This window comes from Protopterus annectens, chromosome 6.part1, assembly GCF_019279795.1.
Source record: "Protopterus annectens isolate FY-2018-M chromosome 6.part1, PAN1.0, whole genome shotgun sequence".
Classification (NCBI taxonomy): domain Eukaryota; kingdom Metazoa; phylum Chordata; order Ceratodontiformes; family Protopteridae; genus Protopterus; species Protopterus annectens.
The window spans coordinates 487,718,088-487,745,742 of record NC_056738.1 but is presented as its reverse complement, the minus strand read 5'-3'; the positions used below and the strand labels follow the sequence as shown (position 1 = coordinate 487,745,742).

Below are 27,655 nucleotides of genomic sequence, written 5' to 3'. Positions count from 1 at the left end.
TCAACATAAATGCCTAGTAAGAACATATGTAACTATGAGTATCTCTTAATGAACTTATCTTTAAACAATGAACATGCCTTCTAAGCAACTTGCATATTTTATCATCATTCGTTATTTTTTGATACCTTTGGTGCATGCCTTCCATTTCAAACAGTTACATAATTTTGCCACAGTTCGGTCACAACTGTGTAGTACTAGGAATGTTTTTTTCCATTATGGGGAACTGAAATAAGTTACTTTTCGTGACTATGCGATCTTTGTTTTGCATGTGTTAAATTAAAACTATACAATAAACTTAAGGGCTACATACCGTTTTATTAGTGGAACAAGTTCTTATTATCTCACAGGAGTGCAACACTGTGTGAACATACAAAAAAGTACTAAGAGCTGACATGACAGCAAAATATACAAATATATGCAAAAGGCCGAAAATAGAGCCCGTTTTCAGCTCCAAAAGACTCAAGTAGCTCCTACCACAGGCCAAAAGTTGGATTTATGGCAAACTCGAAATTATAGCAAATCTGTTCTGAATAGAGTTGATAAGAGTACAGCTCCTCTGTCAGACGACAAAGCTGCAGCAAATTACCTTTAACTTTGAATTTACAAAGTCAAGTGGACCTGCGATCATTTTGATTATGCCTTACTTTAAATACACTTGAATTCTGTGCATCTCCTGTCTCCAATGTCTTTATAAAGCTTACAAGAAATATACACATAAGCATACATATACATAAACAAAGTATATACAACACAGTTATATACATGTGCAAGCACACAAAGTTTCAGCATTTCTTACTTACTGGTTTTACATTAATCACCAGAGTGATACCATGTTCCAAAAGCATGTCCTGAGCTATTCGGGAGACTGTCTTCTCAACGAGCACAAGGTTTGGTCGGACATCAACTATTCGCTGTACATAATTCTTCAGGAACTCTCTCTCCTAGTGAAGGAAATCAAACCAAATTATTTTTATACATAATTCAAACCATTATTTATAATAAGGACTTGTAAAAGACCATTTCACTTTTAGCAGGTTACATAGTAACATGCAACACAAAGGCATCTTTCTGAGCTGGAGGGTGCTGTCAAAGTGCATGAAACCGTTCAAACTCATAACTGAAGAAACAGTTCCTAAGGAACTTCATACAACAGTGGCTGCTCAAAAAAATAAAAATAATAATCAACTGATTAAACTGTCAAAAAAGACAGAATAGCAGCATTTAAAAACTTTCTAGCAGTGCCTGTTAGTAGCCACCATGCCAATGTCACACATTCTTCCCTCACTAATCTCAATTTCAGTTTCACTGATCATACAAGGATGTCTACAGTCTATTTCAATGTTCAGTTCTGGGGTGCAGGCAGTGAATTCCATTTTGTACTCACAGGTGCATACTGCTACCCCCCAATCTACCTGCCTTAACAAAAAACAGTCATATTATTGAAGCTGCTGCCCCCCCCCACACACACACACACACACCAAACCCTGTGCGTGTAACATTTTCAGCTGTTCAGTCAAAAACTATTAGATATATTGTTTTTAGATTTACAATCCTCTCTCAAGCAAGCTATATACATGTGTTTAGAGACAGTAAACTAAATGGGTATAAACATCATATGACTTTGATAAAGCACCAATGTTTCTAACAGGTTCAGAAAAAAATTGTACTCAAAGGGTATGCCAGCCTACACCCTTGGAGTTAATTTCCTTAAAAAAAAAAACAAAACCAACACACGCAGGACAGAATTAAGGGGAAGAAAAAACAAGAAGTTATGTACTCACCATAACGTTCCATGTATGGAATCCATCTTTTTATTGGCTCAAGTCTTTTCTATTATACTAAGATGGTATCCCATGCTGCACTGCTCTCTATCCCCAGATCTAGTTTTCCACCAGCACTCCTTCTCCATGCATAACACCTAAGGAAGGAAGAACAAACCAAGAATGAAGGGAACTCTGAAACCAGGCCTAACCTCCAGATCCTCCAGGATGGGTGAAGGTGGGGGTAGAAAGAATATGGCAAGAGATGGACTACATATACAGCCGAGGTGGTGAGGTATAACTTTGTGATGTGTTATAATCCAAGTCTCCATATTTACCCATGGGACAGCGTCCCCAGCACCTAAATCCTGGGAGGCTCAGGGGAAAATACTCCTGAGCACTGTGGAGCCAAAGGAAGACCTGCCTCTAGATACCACATCTAACTTGTAATGAGTAAAGTACAGTTTTGTACCTACCATAAATGTAGATGTTCGAGGATCCACATTGCTGCAGTCCTAACTATTGGGTAGTCCGCTGTCCAGTCGGCCCGAATACCAAAGTATATGTCTGACGTCGGTCAGGGCGCATTAGACTGACGTCAGGCGTCAGGGTACTAATGCGCATGACCGACGTCATATCCTCAGTCTTTTCTTGCCACAGATGTGAGAAGACCCTGAAAAATAAGGTCAAAACCAAAAGACAGCAAACAACCAACATACCTGCACTAAAATATATATATATATATATACAAAATATACAAAATTAGCAGAATATAACCTCACCTACACAACCACCTCTAACTACAGAGGGAAGGAGGGAGGGTAAATTGGACTGCAGCAATGTGGATCCTCGAACATCTACATTTATGGTAGGTACAAAACTGTTCTATGTTCTTCATCTCACATTGCTGCAGTCCTAACTATTGGGTAGAATCCCAAAGCAGAGGTAAGGGAGGCTGGCAAATCATAAGGAAGCAGGAACTGACAACATGCCCTGCAAAATAGCTGTGGCAAAACCAGCCCTAGACTTAGAGTAAAGAGGAAGGTGATAACGCTTAGAGAAAGTATGCACTGAACTCCAAGTAGCTGCCTCCAAAATATCCTTGGTTGCCACTCCCCTCAAAAGCTGTTGAAGTGGCAGTAGCCCTAGTGGAATGAGGCCTAATCCCAGCTGGAATCTCCTTGCCATGATGGGAATAACAGAATGCAATGCAACACCCAATCCATCTAGAAATAGTTTGTTTTGACACAGGCTTGCCCTGAGAACTCAAAGCAAAAGAAACAAACAACTGCTGAGACTGCCTAAAATCTTTAGTCCTGTCCAAATAATATCGCAATTGCCTGTGTACATCTAAAGTGTGCAAAATCTTTTCCCCTTTATTTTGGGGATCTGCATAAAAGTAGGCAAATGAATAGTTTGGTTTAAAGCCACACTAGAAACCACTTTAGGCATAAAGGAAGGATTAGTACGTAATGATACCCTATCCTTATGAAAAATCAAAAAGGCTCAACCGCCATAAGGGCCTGTAACTCAGAAACCCTTCTTGCAGAAGTAATGGCCAACAAAAAAGCAGTCTTCCATGACAAATATTTCAGTTCAGCAGTAGCTGCAGGCTCAAAAGGTTGTAGAGTAAGTTTCTCCAACACAAAATTGAGATCCCAAGCAGGAGTAGGAGCTCTCGTGGGGGTCTTATATTCTTTGCCCTCTAAGAAATTGCTTGAACAAAGGATGAGAAAACAATGGTGGGTCACAATCATAGTGAGCTGAAATTGCTGCAGCATGAATCTTAATGGAAGAGAAAGACAAACCTTTGTCCAATAACTCAGTAAGATATTGAAGAGCCACACTCAAATTAGGCTCTGAAATCTCAAATTCTTTGCTGCAGTCCAAAATAAAAATCTCTTCCATTTATCTGCGTACACTTTCCTTGTACTAGGCCTTCTGGCTTCCATAATCACATTCAAAACTTGTTGAGGAAGTTGAGACCTGCTGTCTTTCAAAACAGAATATGCCAGGCTGTTAGATGAAGAGAGTGAAGCTTGACATTGAGCAAATGGCTGTCCTTCTGAGACAACAGATGTGGAATCAAGGTAAAGGCCATGGAGGCTTCTTTACCAGACTCCTCAGTAATGGGTACCAGTGCTGCCGAGGCCAATCTGGAGCTATTAAAATCATCCTTGGCTTGTCTTGTCTGACCTTTAGAAGCACCTTTGGAAGAAGAGGCAGAGGTGGAAAGGCATACACATGAAGATTTTTCCAACTGAAAGAAAGAGCATCCACTTTCCAAGCTGTGTGATGAAACCTCTTTGTGCAAAACTTTGGCAGCTGGTGGTTTAGTGGAGAAGTGAACAGATCTATGTCTGGAGTTCCCCAGGACACTGTCAACTTTTGAAATACATGAAGATCCAGTTTCCACTCGTGGGGATCCATGATTTGTCTGCTTAACACATCTGCTAAGGAGTTCTGTGCTCCTGGCAGAAACCTTGCCTGAAGATTGAGTTGCAAGCTGAGAGCAGTCTCCCATAAAATCATTGCTTGCCTGCATAGAGGGTAAGAATGTGTTCCCCTTGTGTGTTGATGTACCACATGACAGTTGTGTTGTCTGTTAGAATCAACACCTGCCCTGGAAGAAGTAAATCCTTGAAAGCCAATAATGCAAACTGGACTGCTAACATCTCCTTCATGTTGATATGTAGATGCTGTAGTCTGGCAGGCCACTTGTCTTGTATCCACTTTCCATTTAGATGAGCTCCCCAAGCAATGTCTGAGGCATCTGTTGTTAAAATTTGACTCGCCTCTGGCCGGGTCACAGAGAGTCCCTTGTTTAGGTGACATTCCTGAGCCCACCACAAAAATTCCTTTTGAATGCAAGGTATTATTTGAATGACAGTGTCTAAATCCTGGCAGTGCTGTGTCCATACATTTTTGAGATACCATTGTAGCTTCCTCATATGCAGTTTGGCATTGGGAAGCACCAGAATACAAGATGCCATGAACCCTAAGGCTTGAAGGACTGTCCTTGCAGTCAGCCCGGACTGAAGAGATAGTTGATGGAAGTAACTGGAAAGATTCTTTTGTTTGTCCGGGGTTAAAAGGCCATCTGGGATGCTGTATTCAGTCTCACACCCAGAAAGCACATGTCTTGAGAGGGTACTAGACTGGACTTTATTTCGTTCACAGAATACCCTAGGCATCTTAGCACTGCTATGACATATTCCAAATGCTGTAGAAGGTCTTCCTTTCTTGAGCCAGAATCAGGCAATCGTCCAAGTAAGGATAGATTTGAATTCCTTTTAGCCTGAAGTAAGCTATCACTGGAGCCAGAACCTTTGTGAATACTCTGGGCAGTAGATAAGCCAAAGGGCAATGCAGAGAACTGATAATGAGAAGTCTCCAGCTCGAAAACGCAGATACTTTCTGCAACTTAGTCTTATAGGCACATGAAGGTAAGCCTCCTTGAGATCTAAAGTTACCATCCAGTGATCTTTGCCCAGCAGAGGTAAAAGCTGTTGCAACGTCAACATTTTGAACTTGGGAATGTCCAGATAAGTGTTGAGGATAGATAAATCCAAAATTGGTCTCCACGTGTTCCCCTTCTTTGGTACTAGGAACAGGCGAGAATAAAATCCTAGGCCCCTTTCTGGCACAGGGACCGGCTGAATGGCCCCTATTTGGAGTAACTGAGAAATTTGCTTGTGAGCCTCTTGTCTTTGTAGAGGAGGAATGTCTGGCATGCCTTTGAAAGGAGGCAAGGTATGGAAATAAAACCTGTAACCGTGGTGAATGATATCCAGAACCCATCTGTCTTGGGTAATTAAATCCCAATTTTCTTTGAAAAGAGACAGTCTTCCTCCCAAAGGGGCTGCCAGGTGAGAATGTACTGGCAGCTGAAAAGGCAGGTCATTGGGTCTGCTTACGAAAGGACTGACCCCTGCCCTCACCAGAAGTCTGAGCAGGAGAACTCCCTGTTCTAGGTCTGAAAGAGCCCTGAGCCCTGGCCCGACCATCTCTAGACCTACCCCTAGACTGGGAATCATAAGCAGGATAAGCCCATCCCTTAGCAGGCCAATTTCTACTAAACTTGGAGGCTGCACCTGCAAAAATCTTTAACAGTTTGCATAGACTTAGCCTTGTCCTCCATTTTCTTCAAAACTGCTTCTACAGGAGGACCAAACAACACATCAGACTGTAAAGGAGCATCCAAAATCCTTGTTTTAACATGCTCAGCTAAATTCTGATCTCTCAACCAGGCGTGCCTACGAAGAACAGAACCAGTGGCAGCCACCCTGGAGGAGGCCTGCACAGCATCAAAACCACATTGCAAGGAATGTTTACCCACCTGTTCAGACACATGAACTAAATCCTGCAACTCTTTACACTCAATACCTACTGCCAAAGCATCCACCTTAGATTTCAATTGTGAAAGGAGATAATTCTGATATTTTAACATATGAAACTGACAATTCAAAGCCCTCATAGCTAAAGTGGAAGAAGTATACACTTTCTTTCCCCATCTATCCAAAGCCCTTGCCTCTTTATCAGGAGGAACAGGATTTTTAACAACAGAAGCCTTAACACCTTTAGGCCCCTGGCTAACAGTTTCTGGGTCTGCCCTAGGACTCTTAAAAAGATACTTATGAGCTTCAGGCACCCTATAATACCTATCCGGTTTAACTGGGGCAGGAGGCAAAGAATCAGGATTAAGGAAGCCTCTGCAAAACATCTTCCACCACATTCAAAACAGGAGGTATAGCTAAAGGCCTATGCTGGGGTAAAACAAAATTCCCTAAGCCTTTTCCTGGAATCAGAGAAGTCTTGACCTTCCCATTTAACATGCCCCCTCATGGAATGCAGAGTTTCTGAAAATGAAAAATCCTCAGGAGGAGAAGCTGAAGGAGTAGAATCATCCACATCAGAATCAGAATAAGGAGGGTACTCCTGCAAGTCTTCAGCCGAAGACTCTGAAGCATCTGAAGCATTGCTCAAAACTCTCAAACTCAGGTTCCACCCTAGGCCTCTTATCAGGAGGGGCATAGAACCCCTAATCATAGTAATCAAATCTTCTGCCATTTTAAGCATATGTTTCTTGGGCAAAGTACCTGAAGCACTAGGGGTAACCCCCACTGAAGCTAAACCTGGCCTGCCCTGGGAGAAGCCTTGGAAACAGAAGGAGAGGCTCTAGCCACCCTTGGAAGAGAGGGAGAACAGCCACCTGAGAAGCCCCTCAGCCTGACTTGCTTCCTGAGAGGATACATCCTGTAACAGTAAAGTCTCTCCCTGAGAACACAAAGAAACACCTGGCAAAACCTCCGGCTCCACTGACACCTCTAAAGAACCGGCGTCTGGGACTGTCGGTTCTTCCAGCCTAGGCTTAACTGCTTTGTCCTTGCGCTTTTGTAGAAGCCGGCGTCGGAGCATCCGACGGCATTTTATAATTACAACGCTTCCCAAACACTAACCTGGCACAGTCTAACCTCCTCTTAATAGTGCGTTTGTTAAATCTAGCACAAGAGCGACATCCAACAACGCCGTGCTCAGGCCCAAACAAGGAATACACAAAGTATGGTAATCTCTATGAGGTATCTGTTTCCCACAAGAAATACAGTTATTCACTTTTTCTGACATCCGGTTAAATACTGAGGCAAGAAAAACCAAAATATTCCCAACGGGTACTTAGCCAACTTTGAACTCGGTCTGAAACTCTGGCTTCGAAAAATTTCAGAACGCCAACCTGCACTTGCAATGCTGCTTCTGCATCGGACCATGCGGCAAAAAGACTGAGGATATGGCGTCGGTCATGCGCATTAGTACCCTGACGTACTGACGTCAGTCTAATGCGCCCTGACCGACGTCAGCCATATACTTTGGTATTCGGGCCGACTGGACAGCGGACTACCCAATAGTTAGGACTGCAGCAATGTGGAATGAAGAACATCAAAGGTGTGAGGAGATGCCCAAGTAGCCGCAGCACAAATATCATCCATAGACAATCTGGCCTGAAAAGCTGTAGATGTAGATACAGACTGGGTAGAGTGAGCCTTCACTCGGAATGGTAAATCTCTTCCCCCTGAAGTATAAATGAAAGAAATACAATTGGAAATTCCGAAAATGAGACAAAACTGATGAGATTTTCTGAGGTCCTTCGTTCTGTGCAAATAAAATCGTACTTCTCTGCGCACATCCTACTGATGAAATTTGAATTCTGCCTTGATTGAGAACTGAGGAAAGAACACTGGCAATTCAATAGATTGGTTAAGGTTACTAACTGACGCTACTTTGGGAAGAAAGGAAGGATTCGGTCTGAGAGAAACCCTGCCCTTATGAAAAATCAAATAAGGTGGTTTGATTGATAAAGCTTGAAGCTCCGAAACGCATCTGGCTGACAAGATGGCTACCAAAAAGACAGTCTTCCAAGTTAAGAATTTTAAATCAGAAGTGGCTGCAGGTTCCAAGGGGGGGTGAAGTAAGACCCTGTAGAACAAAGTTTAAGTCCCAAGGCATAACAGGTTCCGAGACAGGAGGACGAAGCAACAAAATGCCTTCAGGAAAGCCTTACAGAGTCTATGTGCCATTAGGCTAGGTTTGTCTGCGACATGAAAAGAAGAAATCGCTGCCAACTGGAATTTAATGGTTGCGGCAGCTGAACCCTTGTTGAAAAGCATAGAAAGGAACTCCAATATTGACAAGACTGGAGCTGTGTAAGGGTCAATCTTTTTGGCATGTGCCCAGATGGAAAACCTGTTTCATTTGCTGTAATAAATTTTCCTGGTCGAAGGTTTATGAGAGGAAGATAGAATAAGAACCACCTCCAGCAAAAATTGGTGAAGCCTAACTAATGACGGAAGTGGAGTAGCCAGGCTTTCAACCAGAGGGTCCGAAGAGAGGGATGGAGCTGCCCTGACATGTGAGTCAGTAAGTCTGGTTGTGGGTCCAGGATCCAAGGAGCGTCCATGAGATAGGGATGGAGAAAAGGGAACCAAATTTCCAGTGTGGAGCAATCAGAATCATTTTGCTTCCCAAGGATTGAGCTTTCTGAGTAACCTCTGACAGCAAGGGAACCGGAGGGAAAGCATATAGCAGACCGGAGGGCCAATCGTAGACTAGAGTGTCCCTGGGTGACTCCCCCTGAGGGGGGATAAGGGTGAAGCAGCTGCTGCATTTGGCATTGAGGGGGCTGGCAAAAAGGTTGCAGCAAGGCTGACCCCACCTGTGGTAGATCTGCTCCGCAACTTGACAGTTTAAGGACCACTCGTGAGGCATCAGAATATCTCTGCTTAGCCTGTCTGCGATCACATTGGACTTTCCCGGAATGTGCGTTGCTACCAGAAAACGTTGAGAAGACACTGCCCACTGCCTCACTCACATGGCCTCTCTGCAAAGGGGATATGACTTGGTTCCTCCCTGTTTGTTCAGATACCATACCACTGACATACTGTCTGCGTGGATTGCAAGAGTCCCGAGAGAAAGAAAGCTCTGAAGTGCTTGCAATGCTAGTAGCACTGCTCTCATCTCCAGGACATTGATATACAGATGCATGTCGTGCTCTTGCCATGTGCCTTGGACTGTCCTGCCCAGATAATGCCCCCCCACCCCATCTGAGAGGCATCCGTGGTCACCGTGGCAACCAGAGGTGAAGGAATGAAGGGCTTTCCCGCACTGAGGTTGTCAGTGTGAAGCCACCAACTGAGATCCTGTTTGCACCTCTCTGTGCGTAGAATAGGGTGAGAAAGTGAAAGATGCTGGAGACCACTGGGTGAAGTGTAGCCACTGAAGGAGCCTCATATGCAACCTTCCCAGGGGGACTAACATAATTGTAGCAGCCTTCATCCCCAATAATTGGAGGACCAATCTTGCCTTCACTCTTCTCAGAGGGAGCAAGGGGTAAACCTGTTGTTGTAGGACTCAGATTCTTTCCTGTAGTAGAAACGCCCGCATGAGGATGGTGTCTAATTCGGCACCTATAAAAGTGACACGCTGCGAGGGCAACAAGGCAGATTTTTCCCAGTTCAAGGTGATGCCCAACTGTTGACAAAGGTTGATAGTAGCGTCTCTGGTCTGAAGTAGTAGATGCCTGGTGGTGGCAGTAAGGAGCCAGTCATCCAGATATGGAAACACTTGGAATCCCTGACGTCTCAAGTGAGCAGTCACTACTGCCATGCATTTGGTAAACACCCTGGGGGCTGTGGTGAGACCAAAGAGTAGGGCTCGAAACTTGAAAGAGACTGACTCCTAATCCGGAAGCGTAGGTGACTTCTGAATGCCCTGTCCATCTTTATGTGGTAGTAAGCATCCTTGACGTCGATGGAGCACATCCACACTTCTTTTCCCAACAGTGGAAGAATAGACTGCAACGTGACCATTCGGAACTTGAACTTTTGCACATGGGGTGTTCAATCGGCTGAGATCCAAAATGGGTCTCAGGTCCCCTGTCCTTTTCAGCACCAAAAAGAATCTGGAGTAAGTCCCTAATCTGATCTGGTCTGAGGGAACATGTTGGATGGCTAATTTTTCTAGCAGCTTTGAAACTTCTGAAGCTGCGGAATCCCTTTGACTGGGTGGATCATTCAGGATTTTCTTGATTGGAGGGGGGGGGTTGACGAGAAGGGAATGTTATATCCTCCGGAAATTATTCGTAGAACCCATTGGTCCTGGGTGATATCTTGCCAGGCCTCCGGGTATAATGAGATTCGACCCCCAACTGGCTCCAGAAACGCAGTCGGGCCTCCCATCAGGAGCGGCGGTAATGAGAACCACGAAAGGAATCGCGGTCTCCCGAGTTGCGAGGGCCTCCTCTGCCCGTAGGGTGGCATCTACCTGAATAACCACCCCCTCCCCTGCCTCTGGAGGGGGGCTCACCTTGTGCACCGGGAAAAAAACCTCTGTGATTTCTTGAACCACATCTTTCCACCCCCTCTGGGCCTTGGGAGCATCGGTGAATAAAGACTTGAAGGCCTCCATGAAATGACAAAGGCTCATCCAGGCCTGCCTCCTAAGAACGATTCCTGAACTTGCTGCCCTACTCGCTCACTCAGCTGCGTGGGAGATCAGCCTTCATGGAGGAGTTTGCAATAGAATTGAGGGTAGACATCTGAGCGTTGACCTTCTGAGCCACCGCCTCAGAAACGTTACCCGTTAGAGTATCTCCAAGCTCCTTTAGGAGATCTCTCTGGAGCCATGTAAAGTGTGATAAGTAATTCAGTGACTGCAAAGTAAAGGCCGCTGAAGAAAACGTACGCTTCCCGTACCGGTCCATAGTCCTAGACTCCTTGTTAGTGGGATGGACAGTGGAAGAAGTCTCAGCTAATTCCTTCTGGGTGGCCGCTGCCACCACCATGGCATCCACAGGGACTCCCTTGGATAGAAATTCCTTATCAGGAAGGGCAGACAAAAATTTATTGCGTCTCCTGGGAACTGGTTCCAAAGAGTCAGGGGTTTCCCACACCCTTCGACAAACCAGATCCAGAAGCTCGTCGAAGAGTGGAAACACCCAGGAGGTGGAGGGCTGAGCACCAAAGGCCTTCAGGAAAACAGACTCCTCTTCAAAATGGGCTTTGGAAGGCCAGTCACCTCTTTGCTTCAAAATCTCTAGGATGTCAGAGAAAGAAACATCCTCAGAGGATAACTTAGGGGACCCCTCCGAATCCTCGAGGTCGGTGTCTGACGTGAGAGACTCATCCTGGGAATCTATGTGCTTCCTCTTGCACATTTTATTTCTGGGTGGCTCCTCAGGCAAAAACTCTGAGGGGCCCTCAGAAATATGGGGACCACTCATGGGGGTACCCTGAGGCCTTGGGGCTCCGCTGTCCAGAGATAGATGGTGATCAGAAACCTGCACCGGTGCTGTAGGGGACAGAGTGACTGAACCATATGATGCTGCTGACGACCTGGCCAGCACACTCCGCATGGTCTCGAAAGCTGGTCCTCCCAGATCCGAAGATCGACCAGCCTCCGAAGCCAAGACAGGAGTCAGACTTCCCCGCGCTGAAGCACCGAGAGGGAGACTAAGAGCAGAGAGGTGTCCCGAAGTCCCTCCCTCAGGTCCGACCAATAAATCCTGAGTCCTGAACCTCGTGGACGGTGCCGACGGGGTCAGAGCGGACGTCGGAACCATTAAGCCAGGAGGGGCTGTCGGAACTGACCTAGGGACATCACACGGAGCCGAGAACTCTGGCTCCGAAAGCTGAGATGCGCTCGGAGGAGGAAGTATCGATGTAGGTTGAGGGACCGGCTCCAGAGCAGACTGCATCGGAACCGAAAACAATTTTGCCAGTACCAGTGACTGAAGAAGTCTCTGCACCACTCTATTGACGTCCACATCCGATAAGGTCCTGGAGGATTTGGAGGATAGGGAAGGAGATCGAGACCTCCTCTCTCAAGGAGACCTGCGAGGAGGAGACACCGGCCTGATGCTAGGCAACCGGCTCCGAACAGGCTCCAAGAAAATGGAGCCGAAGCCGGTTCCATTACCACTGACACTTCCTGTGGCCCTGAGGACAATGGAGCCGAGGATGTCACTGAATATTTTGCTATTTTCTCGGGCGGCTCCGAGGATACTGATGGAGCCGGGGATCGCTTTTTGGCCTTGGAAGATTTAGCTTTTGCTGGAGAAGCATTAAAGCTGGAAGCACTCTCCAAACCCTCCTCGAAGGAGGGTTTCAGAAGTCCCTTCAAAATCAATTTGTTCTTCCTTTCCTGAAGAAAACACGGGCTAAAGGCACGACAAAAACTACACGATTCCTGAAGGTGAATCACTCCCAGACAGTACACACAAACAGAGTGTCCATCAGTGATGAACATCTTATAACTGCACTTGGAGCACTTCTTAAAGCCCAAGGGCTTATGCTCCTTAGTATCTTTAGACATAGTTACCGCAAACACCAAGTAACCAACTCAAAACTAGACCAACAGTCAAAAAGTACAGTTTTGTACCTACCATAAATGTAGATGTTCGAGGATCCCCATTGCTGCAGTCCTTACTATTGGGTATAGTCCGCATCCAGTCGGCCCGAATACCAGAGTATAAGGCTGACGTCGGTCAGGGCGCATTAGACTGACGTCAGTACGTCAGAGTACTAATGCGCATGACCGACGTCATATCCTCAGTCTTTTCTTGCCCCAGATGTCAGAAGACCCTAAAAGACAAGGCCCAAAATACCTGCACCAAAATATGTACAATATATACAAGAATATATATATAAAATATAAGCATGTAACCTCACCTACACAACCACCCCTAAACACAGAGGGAAGGAGGGAGGGTAAATTGGACTGCAGCAATGGGGATCCTCGAACATCTACATTTATGGTAGGTACAAAACTGTACTATGTTCTTCTTCCCCATTGCTGCAGTCCTTACTATTGGGTAGAATCCCAAAGCAGAGGTAAGGGAGGCTGGCAAATCATAAAGAAGCAGGAGCTGACAACATGCCTTGCAAAACAGCTGTGGCAAAACCAGCCCTAGACTTAGAGTAGATAGGAAGGTGATAATGCTTAGAGAAAGTATGCACTGAACTCCAAGTAGCTGCTTCCAAAATATCCTTAGTTGCCACCCCTTAGAAATGCTGTTGAAGTGGCAGTAGCCCTAGTGGAATGAGGCCTAATCCCAGCTGGAATCTCCTTGCCATGATGGGAATAACAAAATGCAATGCAAAAGCCAATCCACCTAGAAATAGTTTGTTTTGACACAGGCTTGCCCTGTGAACTCAAAGCAAAAGAAACAAACAACTGCTGAGACTGCCTGAAATCCTTAGTCCTGCTTAAATAATAACGAATTGCCTGTGTACATCTAAAGTGTGCAAAATCTTTTCCCCTTTATTTTGGGGGTCTGCATAAAACGTAGGCAAATGAATAGTTTGGTTTAAAGCCACACTAGAAACCACCTTAGGCATAAAGGAAGGATTAGTGCGTAATGATACCCTATCCTTATGGAAAATCAAAATGTCTCTACTGCCATAAGGGCCTGCAACTCAGACACCCTTCTTGCAGAAGTAATAGCCAACAGAAAAGCAGTCTTCCATGACAAGTATTTCAATTCAGCAGTAGCCGCAGGCTCAAAAGGTTGTAGAGTAAGTTTTTCCAACACAAAATTGAGATCCCACGCAGGAGTAGGAGCTCTCGGGGGTCTTATATTCTTTGCCCTCTAAGAAACTGCTTGAACAAAGGATGAAAACAATGGTGGGTCACAATCATAGTGAGCTGAAATTGCTGCAGCATGAATCTTAATGGAAGAGAAGGACAAACCTTTGTCCAATAACTCAGTAAGATATTGAAGAGCCACACTCAAATTAGGCTCAGAAACCTGCAAATTCTTTGCTGTACTCCAAAATAAAAATCTCTTCCATTTTTCTGCGTACACTTTCCTTGTACTAGGTCTTCTAGCTTCCATAATCACATTTAAAACTTGTTGAGGAAGTTGAAACCTGCTGTGTTTCAACACAGAATATGCCAGGCTGTTAGATGAAGAGAGTGAAGCTTGACATTGAGCAGATGACCATCCTTCTGAGATAACAGATGAGGAATCAGAGGTAAAGGCCATGGAGGCTTCCTTACCAGACTCCGTAGTAGTGGGTACCAGTGTTGCCGAGGCCAATCTGGAGCTATCAAAATCATCCTTGGCCTGTCTTGTCTGACCTTTAATAGTACCTTTGGAAGAAGAGGCAGAGGAGGAAAGGCATACACATGAAGGTTTTTCCAACTGAAAGACAGAGCATCCACTTTCCAAGCTGTGTGATGAAACCCCTTTGTGCAATACTGTGGCAGCTGGTGGTTTAGTGGAGAAGCGAACAGATCTATGTCTGGAGTTCCCATGACACTGTCAATTTTTGAAATACATGAAGATCCAGTTTCCACTGTGGGGATCCATGATTTGTCTGCTTAACACATCTGCTAAGGAGTTCTGTGCTCCGGGCAGAAACCTTGCCTGAAGAGTTAGTTGCAAGCTTCGCGCAGCCTCCCATAAAATCATTGCTTGGCTGCATAGAGGATAAGAATGTGTTCCCCTTGCTTGTTGATGTACCACATGACAGTTGTGTTGTCTGTTAGAATCAACACCTGCCCTGGAAGAAGTAACTCCTTGAAAGCCATTAATGCAAACTGGACTGCTAACATCTCCTTCATGTTGATGTGTAGATGCTGTAGTCTGGCAGGCCACTTGTCTTGTATCCACTTTCCATTTAGATGAGCTCCCCAAGCAATGTCCGAGGCATCTGTCGTTAAAATCTGACTCGCCTCTGGCCGGGTCACAGAGAGTCCCTTGTTTAGGTGACATTCCTGAGCCCACCACAAAAATTCTTTCTGAAGGCAAGGTATTATTTGAATGACAGTGTCCAAATCCTGGCAGTGCTGTGTCCATACATTTTGAGATACCATTGTAGCTTCCTCATATGCAGTTTGGCATTGGGAAGCACCAGAATACAAGATGCCATGAACCCTAATGCTTGAAGGACTGTCCTTGCAGTCAGCACGGACTGATGAGATAGTTGATGGAAGTAAAGTGATAGACTCTTTTGTTTGTCCGGGGTTAAAAAGGCCATCTGGGCTGCTGTATTCAGTCTCACACCCAGAAAGCACATGTCTTGAGAGGGTACTAGACTGGACTTTATTTCGTTCACAGAATACCCTAGGCATCTTAGCACTGCTATAACATATTCCAGATGCTGTAGAAGGTCTTCCTTTTCTTGAGCCAGAATCAGGCAGTCGTCCAAGTAAGGATAGATTTGAATTCCTTGAAGCCTGAAGTAAGCTATCACTGGAGCCAGAACCTTTGTGAATACTCTGGCAGTAGATAAGCCAAAGGGCAATGCAGAGAACTGATAATGAGAATTTCCAGCTCGAAACCGCAGATACTTCCTGCAACTTAGCCTTATAGGCACATGAAGGTAAGCTTCCTTGAGATCTAAAGTTACCATCCAGTGATCTTTGCCAGGCAGAGGTAAAAGCTGTTGTAACGTCAACATCTTGAACTTGGGAATGTCCAGAAAAGTGTTGAGGAGAGATAAATCCAAAATTGGTCTCCACGTGTTCCCCTTCTTTGGTACTAGGAACAGGCGAGAATAAAATCCTAGGCCCCTTTCTGATACAGGGACTGGCTGAATGGCCCCCATCTGGAGTAACTGAGAAACTTGCTTGTGAGCCTCTTTTCTTTGTGGAGGAGGAACGTCCGGCATGCCTTTGAAAGGGGCATTGTATGGAAATAAAATCTGTAACCGTGGTGAATGATATCCAACACCCATTTGTCTAGAGTAATTAAATCCCAATTTTCTTTGAAAAGAGACAGTCTTCCTCCCAAAGGAGCTGCCAGGCGAGAATCTACTGGCAGCTGAAAAGACAGGTCATTGGGTCTGTTTACGAAAGGACTGACCCCTGCCCTCACCAGAAGTCTGAGCAGGTGAACTCCTGTTCTAGGCCTAAAAGAACCCGGAGCCCTGCCCGTACCACGTCTAGACCTACCCCTAGACTGGGAATCATAAGCAGGATATGTCCACCCCTTAGCAGGCCAATTTCTACTAAACTTGGTGGCTGCACCTGCAAAAATCTTTAACAGTTTGCATAGACTTAGCTTTGTCCTCCATTTTCTTTAAAACTGCTTCCACAGGCGATCCAAACAACACATCAGACTGTAAAGGAGCATCCAAAATCCTTGACTTAACATGCTCAGCTAAATTCTGATCCTTCAACCAGGCATGCCTGCGAAGAACAGAACTAGTAGCAGCCACCCTCGAGGAGGCCTGTACAGCATCAAAACCACATTGCAAAGAATGCTTACCCACTTGTTCAGACACATGAACCAAATCCAGCAACTCTTTACACTCAATACCTTCCGCCAAAGCATCCACCTTAGATTTTAATTGTGAAAGGAGATAATTCTGATATTTTAGCATGTGAAACTGACAATTCAACGCTCTCATGGCTAGAGTGGAAGAAGTATACACTTTCTTTCCCCACCTATCCAAAGCCCTTGCCTCTTTTATCAGTGGGAACAGGATTTTTAACCACAGAAGCTTTAACACCTTTAGGCCCTTGAGAAATAGTTTCTGGGTCCGCCCTAGGACTCTTAAACAAATACTTATGAGCTTCGGGCACCCTATAATACCTATCAGGCTTAACAGCAGCAGGAGGCAAAGAGTCAGGGTTTAGGAAGCCTCTGCAAAACATCTTCCACCACATTCAACACAGGAGGAATAGCTAAGGGCCTATGCTGGGGTAAAACAAGAATTCCCTAAGCCTTTTCCTGGAATCAGAGTAATCCTGGCCTTCCCATTTAAAGTGCTCCCTCATGGAATGCAGAGTCTCTGAAAATGAGAAATCCTCAGGAGGAGAAGCTGTAGGAGTGGAATCATCCACATCAGAATCAGAATAAGTAGGATACTCCTGCAAGTCTTCCGCAGAAGACTCTGAAGCCTCTGAACACTGTTCAAAACTATCAAACTCGGTTCCACCCTAGGCCTCTTATCAGGCGGGGCATAGAACCTCTAATCATAGTAATCAAATCTTCTGCCATTTTAAGCATATGTTTCTTAGGTACAGAACCCGAAATGCTAGGAGAAGCCCCCACTGAAGCTGAACTAGGCCTACCTCTCAAAGAAGTTTTGGCAACAGAAGGAGAGGCTCTAACTACCTTGGGAAGAGAGGGAAGAACAGTTACCTGAGAAGCCCCTCAGCCTGGCCTACCTCCTGAGAAGGCACATCCTGTAACAGTAAAGTTTCTGCCTGAGACTCCATGGAAACTCGTGGCAAAACCTCTGGCTCCACTGAGCCTTCTAAAGAACCGACGTCCGGGACTGCCGGTTCATCAACCCTAGGCTTCGCTGTTTTGTCCTTGCGCTTCTTGGACGAAGCGGGCGGAGCACCCGGCGGCATTTTATAATTGCAACGCTTCCCAAACACTAACCTGGCACAGTCTAACCTCCTCTTAATAGTGCGTTTGTTAAACCTAGCACAAGAGCGGCAACCAACAACGTCGTGCTCAGGCCCTAAACAAGGTATACACAAGGTATGGTAATCCCTATGAGGTATCTGTTTCCCACAAGAAATACAGTTATTCACTTTTTCTGACATCCGGTTAAATACTGAGGCAAGAAAGAACCAAAATGTTCCCCAACGGGGTACTTAGCCAACTCTGTTTCGGTCTGAAACTCCGGTTTGAAATATTTCAGAACGCCAACCTGCACTCGCAAAACTGCTTCTGCATCGGACCATGCGGCAAAAAAGACTGAGGATATGACGTTGGTCATGCGCATTAGTACTCTGACGTACTGACGTCAGTCTAATGCGCCCTGACCGACGTCAGCCTTATACTCTGGTATTCGGGCCGACTGGATGCGGACTATACCCAATAGTAAGGACTGCAGCAATGGGGAACGAAGAACATCAGCCCCAAGCGCGGGAACAAGACAAACAAACAGTACACCACAAAGACCTCTAACTAAAATGGTCCTTAAACACAAGAACAAGGGGGAGGACTAATTCCTCTAATTTAAACGGTTTTAGCCCAAGGGAAAAAGTTAGCACACAAGAAAAGCAAGGGGACACACTACGTCCACTAACTGAAATGGGCCTATACCATTGGAAACCGCTAGTGGGTTACCACAAGAACCCGCTATAAGAGAAAAACGCAACCTTTCCACAATACAGTCAAGAACACACAAATAGCTATGAAAATAGCTTTTTTTGCAAAAAACTTATCTGTTATAAAGAAGAAAAGGTACTTAGCCACAGCCAAGAGCGAGACCACGTCCGAGCTACACGAGCGGCAAACGAGATTTGGGGATAGAGAGCAGTGCAGCATGGGATACCATCTTAGCCCAGCCAATAGAAAGACTTTGAGCTAAAAGTATGGCCGAGTCGGAGACAACCCACAGGTAAGAATGTAGGCGAGATTGGACTACATAACATCATCAGTTCAGTGAAGGCTAGTTAATCTCACTTCAAGTTCACTGATGGGCAACGTAACATGCAATAATGTCTGACAATCACAAGGTTTGTTATATGGGGTGGGGGTTAAAGTTCTGGGAGAAATGCCCATTCAGTTCTCTACAATAAATCAAACGGGTTTTAATGAAATGGACTGCCATTAAGTGATCCATAGACATGAAAATGTTTTCAAAGCATAGTGAACTGCCAACCAGATGCAGCAGCAACAGAGAACAAAATGCTTCCTAACTCCACTTTGCAGATCTCTACAAGTGGATACATTTTTTCAGATCTCTCAACACATGAAAACAGCATCTTCCACTGTAGTTCATTTATTAAACTTTAATGGGCAGTCAATAAAACTGCAACAGACATAAAAGTAGATATTTTAAATGATAAAAGTCTTGTCTTTTTTTATATAAAAACTTTCATAGGTTGCAAAAGTAGCTAAAATACACAAACATGAATATGCAATTGTAGGACTTTCTTGCCTTATCTCAAAATCGTTTAAACACATCATCACTAGAATTATATATAAATTTGCATATTTTACAGATGTTACATTTAAATGCATCTTTTAAACCACAAAGGTCTGGTTTGTTGTTCTGAGATAAATTTTCAAATAGACTTTTCATTCTTTTATTTAAAAAATAAAATTGGATTAATACCAACTATTCATAGGTTCATAGGTGTGTACTAGGCTAATGGCCCTGGAGCCTTTGCATGCCTAGCCCACAGGAGCACCCTGGCATCGTGCCACCTGACAGTTTCCAGTGCCTCTGTCGAGTAGAGCCAGTGGAGTGATCCCCGGGGTTAATTTTCTATTTCCCATACATTCATCAAGATTTCTCTTGAACAAGGGCTAGTGAGGTGCTATGTTTGACATGTATGGGAAGGATATTCCATAGCATGGGCAGTCTCTGGGTTATGAACTTGTCCCTCCAGTATGTTCTGTTGATTGTGGTAATGAGGTTGAAGTCTCTGGAGCGTGTAGTGCGGAGGGATTGGGATTTCTTTAGATGCAGCATTTCTAACAGAGCTAGGTCAGACATGGATTTATAAGTCAAGCAGAGATCACCTCTCAGCAGTTGATATGAGACGGAGAATAGTTGGATTTTTTTTTTTTGAGTCTGTCCATATAGGACAAGTGTTTAAGACGTAGGATCCTCTTTGTGACGTACTTTTGGGGCCTCTCCAGTTGTTGCAGGTGTCTAGTGAGGTACATGCCAAATGGAGCACTGTACTTGATGACTGGCCTAGTGAGGGAAGGGTAGGAGGAGACAATGACCTCTTTCTTCCTGGATGCAAAACCCTTAGTAATGAGATGCGTCACACAGAAGGACTTTCTGACAACAGTGGCAGTGTGGTGGTCAAAAGAGAAATTGCTGTTAACCTCTGTTCCCGGATCTCTTATAACGTCTTCTGTGTTCAGTCGATTACCATTGATGTGGTAGTTCATGGGAACTGGGTTTTTCCCAAAGGGGATGAAGACACATTGTTTGGCATTGAGCTTAAGGTCGTGGTTCTGACACCAGTCATCGGTCTCAGTGAGGCATTTCTGTAGGATGTCAACATCACTTGAGGACTTAATACTGGCTCCAGACTTACAATTGTCTGAGAACCTTGTTAGCCAGAGTCCCTTCATGTTGGACTGAACTTCTGAGAAGTAGATACCAAACAGGAAAGGACCCAGGATCGAACCCTGAAGCACTCCACTCGTGACTGGCTGGCAGTCTGACTTGGAGTCAGCTACTTTCACACTTTAGGTTCTATCTGTGAGCCAGTTTGTAACCCACCTACTGATATAGGAGTTGATGCCCATCTTAGTGAGTTTTTCAATGGCTCCTGAATGGGGAATGGTATCAAAGGTCTTGGCCAGATCAAGGTAGGCTGTATGAACCACACTGCTTTCATCCACAGCTCTGGTGACTGACTCAAAGAAGTTGAGCAGGCATGATCTACCTTTCACAAAACCAAACTGTGTGGTATCCAGAGTTTGGATATTCCCTATATCCTTGTTTATTAGGTCCATGATGATGCATTCCATAGCTTTGCATATCAAACTTGTCAGGCTAATGGGGTGATAGTTCCCAGGGTCTGTAGTCGCTCCTCCTTTGTGGAGAGGGATGACTATAGCAGTGCGTCATTCGGTAGGGACAAAGCCTGAGGTGAGGGTATGATTAAACAGGGCACACAGGTGAGGTGCCAGTTCACTCTGTAGTTCATGTAGAACACAGCCAGGGATATTATCAGGTCCCATAGAAGCTGTATTCTTGGCCTTGAACAGTGCTATTTTAACCTGTGCACTAGTAATACTGGGTGGCTGGCAATCTACTGATATTGTGATTGGTCCTTTGGGAGGGAGAGAGGAGAAAAGTTGGCACTAAATCTATCGGCTACTATAACTGGCAATATCTGTTGGCTTGGTATAGGAGGTACCATTGTGCAGTAGCTCAGAGCAAATCTGGGTATTGCCGTGGAGGTACATAACTATAGAAGGCCTTGTGGATGTCTTTACCATCTGCTGCAATTCTGTTTTCATAGCTAGCTTTAGAGGATTTGATGAGAGAGCTCAACTTTTTGTTGAGGCTCATAAGGGAGTTTTTCCAGCCTTGGGACTTCACCTTATTCCGCATCAGTTTCCTCTTTCTGTTTTAGAGTTTGTTTATGGCAGAGGACTACCAGATTGGCTTCCTTTTTTTTGGAGGAGAGCATCTTGGTTCTATTGGGTATGGCGAGATCCATGCATTTGTGTCAACATTCGTACAGGGCATTGGTGTATGATTCTGCGGTCATGCAACTATTCCCCATTTGCATGGGTGCCGTGAAGTTACCACCTCTGTTCTTAGAAGCCCAAAGTTAGCTTTGGAGATGTTTTTCATGGTGGTTACCTTTGCGGGGAAGGAGGGATGTGGATTTCCAAGGCGATTACTTTGTGGTCGGATCTAACCAGGGAGGAGATGACTACTGGTGTAGAGCAACAATCACCCAGGTTAGTAATGAGCAGGTCAAAGATGTTGCTACCTCTAGTGGGGGTAAGAATGAGCTGGTCCAGGGCATTGGAATTAATGAATTCCAGGAAACGTTGGGCAAATGTATTGGTACATAAGTAGTTTTCCCAGTTAATGGAGGGTTAGTTGAAGTTGCCCAGTATGAGTGTGTTAGGTTGGACCCTAATATTCTCCAGGGTGCTTAGGAACGTGGAGTGAGCGTCTCGGGACATGGTTGGGGACCTATAACAGGCTACAACCCGAATCACTGTCTTACCCAATGTTAGCTGCACCTGAAGTATCTCTGATTCATTATGCTGGGCTACCAGTCAGGAAGTGTGCGAGAATCCTTTAAGAATATGGAAACACCACCACCTTTAGAGCTTCGGTCCAAGTTCTGTGGCCGAAAGGTGTGGAATGAGTTATAGCCTGGTAGTGCAGGGGTGTTTTTTGCTGCCTTGAACCAGATCTCTATTACAGCACAAATGTCGATGTTCTTCATTTTAAGGAGTGCTTTGAGCAAGTGCATTTTGAGATTTAGAATTCTAGCGTTGAGCAGCATGACCCTCGGATTGCATTTGTTTGCAGCTGTTATGGTGGTAATTTGGTCTTTGGAACATCGCCTAAAAAGGTACTACAGGGGTGGGAAGAGTCTTGGCCAGTATCCCAGTATCCGGAAGCCCAGGGGAAACAGATGCAGGACATCTCTGGCAAAGCATCGAGGTCTGTCAATCATGTCATACCAGGCAAACAGATACTGAATCCCCTTAGAATGACACCAGAAACTTGGCCAATTGTTGAAATCAATCATTTTATGCTTGTATTGTGGTATCATTCTGGGTGATGGTAGGATGCTGCTCAGGGCTAGTGTCATATCCCCTGGACTACATAATCCAAGAGCTCCTCCATGTCTCTTTTCATGTAGTCCAGGGAGATATGTCTCAGGTCATTCACACCCACATGTACAATGACAGAGTCATATTTGTACCTGTTGTTGAGGGACCCGAGTGCGTGCATTATACGGCAGATCCTGGCACCTGGCAGGCAGGTGACTGTTACTTTCTCCTTATTTAACCTAGTGAGTGGGACATCAATGTGCCTCATTATCGAGTCACCTATGACTAGTGTTCTTGGCATGTTGTTTTGCCTTAGGGGCTTTGGTTGAGTGGCACACTGTTTAGGAGAATTATGTGTCTTGTGATTAGAGCTGTGTTGTGGTGGTCGAGTCCGTTTCTGTCTTGGAGGTCTCTCCTGTTTTGGTAGATTTTTATTGACAGCCTCCGCAAAGGTGTGTATGTGGTTTGTGTTTTTATGTGAAGGCAGTGCTGGTGTGCGTTCTGGTGGGCTATGTGTTCCGTGTGGTGTGGTGCAAGCGTTGATCTTCTCCTCTTGACCAGCTATTCCGGTCTTGGCTGGAGCGTGTGTGGCTTCCAATTTGGATATACAAGTGCATCTCTTGCAAGTCTGAGTGTTGGGAGGTAAGAGGAGAGAGTTGTCAGTGTACATGAGGCAGTTACTGCATTGCCACAGGATGCCCAAGTTCACCAGGTTAAGAGGAGAACGCACAGGGAATTGACCTTTAGACATGGCTGGAGGGGTAGGAATTAATAATAAGTACTGGAGCTGTTTCCTTATAGAACATTTAGCGCTGTTAGCACTTTTGTGTGCTACAATAATTGCTTTAAGATGTCTGGTATGGCAAAGTGCTAGACTAATAAGCTAGTAAAAGTGCAGGCAAGGAGAGAACTAGCAGATATGTCTACATTTTAATTTCTCTGTATAATTTTCCAGTTGTTAGAAATTATATTTTTTAATACACGTGCATCCTTATTTACTGGAAATTAAAATTAAACCCCATACAAATTTCTTACAATTTTGGTTTAAAACCATAACTGTTTCATCTACCTCACTTATTTTAATATATATATATATATATATATATATATATATATATTTCATTAGTTTTATTACTATACATTTTTATCAAAAATATTTTTAAATGACTTTCAGTTCTAAATCTGTCATATCACTGATAATTCTACTGAGTCTAACAAGCTGTCCTCTAACAATATTTATTTTGAAAAAAAAATGTACAATGACAAGTGAAATCCATATGGATGTTAGTAAATATGTTCTTTCTAATAATACTTGAATGAAAGATTTATGAAATTTGTCCAAGGTAGAATTAGTGAATGAATTCTTATACTAATTATTAAATGTACTGAACATAATTTTTTACAATATTTTGTTGACTACTGAAGATGAGGTAAATTCATAAGTGAAGCCATTAGTGTACGACTCAGAAGCAAAACTCATGAAATATAAAACATTACAGGATCCCAATTTTTATTTAGAATATCATATACAGTTAAAGATATTTCCCTTTGGACTAAACACAGATTTCCCAATGAAATCTCACATTAAGATTTATTCAGATTTCATTTAACTGTTTATTGCCATAGGTGTAAAAATGTTGAACCATTGAATTGCATACAATTTGCAAAAACTGGTTATTTTTCAACAACAAATCACCACATTGGACACTACTGTTCGAACTCGTCCAACTTTTTTTTCATTAAGAGCATTTACAATGGCATTAGTATTACACTACAAAGACATGTAGCCACTATTAAACACAAAAAACTGAAAATAAAAATAGTAGGGATATCTACGAATATTCCAACAATACAGCATATCCACTACCAATTTTAAAGCAAAGTAAAGCTAGTCCAAATCATAACAATGGACAACAGATCCAAGCACCACTGGATAGCAGTGGAGCTGAAAATAACTCTACAATTTTTTTTTCGGAAAGGGACTTTACATCACTTTCATGATGTTCCAATCAACTAGTGAATACTAATGATGGCAACAACAAATTATACAGTAGAACAATGTTACTGGAGATATTTTTGATTTTTATTCTGACACTAATACCCCTTTTTCAATTAGCAAACAGACAAACTGTAGCCTACACAATCATCTGACCAAGGGAAAAAGCAAAAATAGGGGTGATAGCAGGGACAAGGGTCAGAAAAAAACAGATAAATGCCTGTCCTAATTTGAATACGAGTTTGTATACTTTCTGAGAGAAGTGAAAAAGATTTTAAATCATTACTTCAAAACAAATTAAAAAAAAAATGGATGGTTTAATCTTTCAAAAGCAGAAAGATGAGCTTTATTTTCTATAAAAAGGAACACTAATCAGAATTATGAAGGCTGACAAGGGTAGTGGGATAATTGTACTGGATACACATATGCATGATGAAATGAGATTATTATTGGGAGTTTAAAACTGTTACTAAATAGTTGGACAAAAATTATATACAAATGTAAATTTACAGATAAATGTTTGATAATGTCAAGGTATTATAAATCTGGATTTATATCAATTTTTTAAGCCAGATTTACATGAATTTCTGAAGACTAAATGGCCTACAACTGGAACTATTATGATATTCCAAAAACATAAAAAATATCTGTCCTCGGTTTAAGCCAAATGCTGCTGCTCATCATCGAAAAACTGTATCTAGTTCTATGGAACATGGGGTTCTTACTCCTACTGTACAAGATTCTGAATTTTATCTTAAGAATTCATGGATTTTCTTGGACTTCATAAAAGAATTATGAATTTAACAATGTTTACTGTGGTGGTGGTGCTGCGGTAGCGTTGTCGCCTCACAGTAAGATGTTGTCCTGTTCGGTTCTCTGCCCACCTTGCTGCAGGCAAGGAATGATAGGAATCATTGTTTCCAGGCTGTGACAGTGTTGACTCCATAAACTTTTTAGGTACCATTGAAGTTTCCTCATATGCAGTCTTGCATATGGAACTAGCAGAATGCAGGAAGCCATGAACCCCAAGCCTGCAGAATTTGTCTTGCAGATAGCTGGGTTTTTGTGGCCACTTGTTTAAAGTAAGTCATCAATTGAATTTGCTTTTCTGGCGTGAGGTAAGTCATCTGGGCAGTTGTATTCAAGCTTGCACCCAGGAATGTCATTATTTGAGAGGGTACCAGTTGTGATTTCTTTTCATTTACGGTGTACCCTAATCTAGATAGAAGCCTTTTTACAAACGCCAGATGCTGTAGAAGCGTGTCTTTGTTTTCTGCCTGAATTAGACAATCGTCCAGATAAGGATAAATTTGAAAGTTTCTTTGTCTGCAAAATGCAATTACTGGTGACAGGCACTTTGTGAAGACCATGGGTGCAGCAGATATGCCAAAGGGCAGTGCAGAGAACAGGTAATGCAAATAGCCTGCTTTGACGTGGAGGTATCTTCTGCAAGATTCCCTGATTGGGATATGCAGGTAAGCCTCTCTTAAGTCTAGAGTTACCGACCAGGCATCCTTGCCTAGCATAGACAGTAACTGTTGTAGAGTCAGCATCTTGAATTTTGGAATGTCCAGAAATGTATTTAGAATGGATAAGTCCAGAATTGGATGCCATGATTTGTCTTTTCTAGGTACCAGGAAAAGTCTTGAATAAAATCCTTGTTCCTTTTCCTTTTCTGGTACTGGTTACATAGCCCCCATATTCATGAGGGACATAACTTGTTTCTTGGCCTCTACCCACTGATTTGGTGGCAGATCTGGCCATCCGTTTGGGATTGGCAACATGTGGAAATGAAATCTGTATCCCTGGGATACTATATTTAAAACCCACTTGTCCTGGGTAATTAGATGCCAATTTTGTGCATGAAGTGCCAGTTTCCCCCCCAAAGGGGCTGCCAAAAGATAAGTGCTTGGTGATGGCAGAGGAAAGTCATTGAGACTGTTTATCGTAGGGAGGCGCCTCGCTACTTCCAGATTTGGAGGTGGAGGCACCCCATTGTTTTGTTCTGCAAGTCCCTTGTGACTGAAACCTGGAGCCCTTGTAGTGTCTGGGTTTGACCTGAGTGGCTCTGGTGGGTACTGGAAAGGACCAATTCTTAGTAGGCCAGTGCCTACTGAACCTGGGTGGCTGCACTTGTAGAAAATCTTTTACAGTTTGCATAGATTTAGCATCATCTTCCATCTTTTTCAAAACTTCTTCTGCCTTAAAACCAAATAGACTGTCCTGTTGTAAATTAGCATTCAACAATTTTGCTTTAACATGACCTGGCAGATTTTGCTCCTTGAGCCAAGCATGCCTTCTTATCACAGATCCAGTTACAGCGGCCCTGCAAGAGGCCTCCAAGGAATCAAAACCACATGGCAAAGTAAGTTTTCCAACTTGTTCAGCTGAATGCAATAAATCCTACAACTCTATTTTCCAAACAGTCAGAAATCAACATAATTTTCTGTTTAAGTAAGCCTATGACAGGCTGCTGATATTTAAGCATATGAAATTGTCAGTTTAAAGCCCTGATTGCCAAGGTTGCAGACGTGTAAACCTTCTTACCTCATCTATCCAGCGCCCGGGAGTCTCTATCTGAAGGGGTAGGATTTTTAGCAGTAGAAGCCTTAACACCCTTGGGACCCTGAGAAATGGTTTCAGGGTCAGCAGTACGGTGTTTAAAAAGGAATTTGTGGGAGTCAGGAACCTGTAATATCTGTCTGGCTTACTAGGAGCTGGAGGCAGGGAATCAGGAGCCATGCTGGATTCTGAGAAAACATCAACAATGTCTAGAACAGGGGGTATAGCCAAAGGCCTATGCTGAGGAAGAAGAAGGCAGTCTCTAAGCCTACTTAGATTTTGAGAAATCATGACTCTCCCAGTGAAAGTGTTCTCTTAAAGTATGCAAAGTTTCTCCAAAAGAAAAATCCTGAGGAGGAGAATCAGAAGGGATGGAATCTTCTGCATCAAAGTCCTCATAAGGTGGAATAGATCATTTCTGATCAGAAGAGGAATCAGAAGAAATAGAAACCTGATCCGAAGATTCATAGACATTGCCTTGCCTCTTAGCAGGAGGGGTATGGGAACCCCTGATCAATGTAATTAAATCCTCAGCCATTTTGATCACTTGTTTTCTAGGCATAGGGGCCTGTGCGCGTGGCCCATGTGTCAGTTTTTTAA

General features: G+C 43.7%; 1 protein-coding gene across 1 annotated transcript in view; it reads right to left on the bottom strand.

The window, feature by feature from the left end:
- The window catches only part of PIKFYVE (phosphoinositide kinase, FYVE-type zinc finger containing), a 3,858,188-nt gene that overhangs the window by 1,562,377 nt on the left and 2,268,156 nt on the right, over positions 1 to 27,655 (bottom strand). Inside the window, 1 exon segment of the mRNA XM_044075403.1 lies at positions 797 to 941. Coding sequence (XP_043931338.1) covers positions 797 to 941 — 145 coding nt within the window.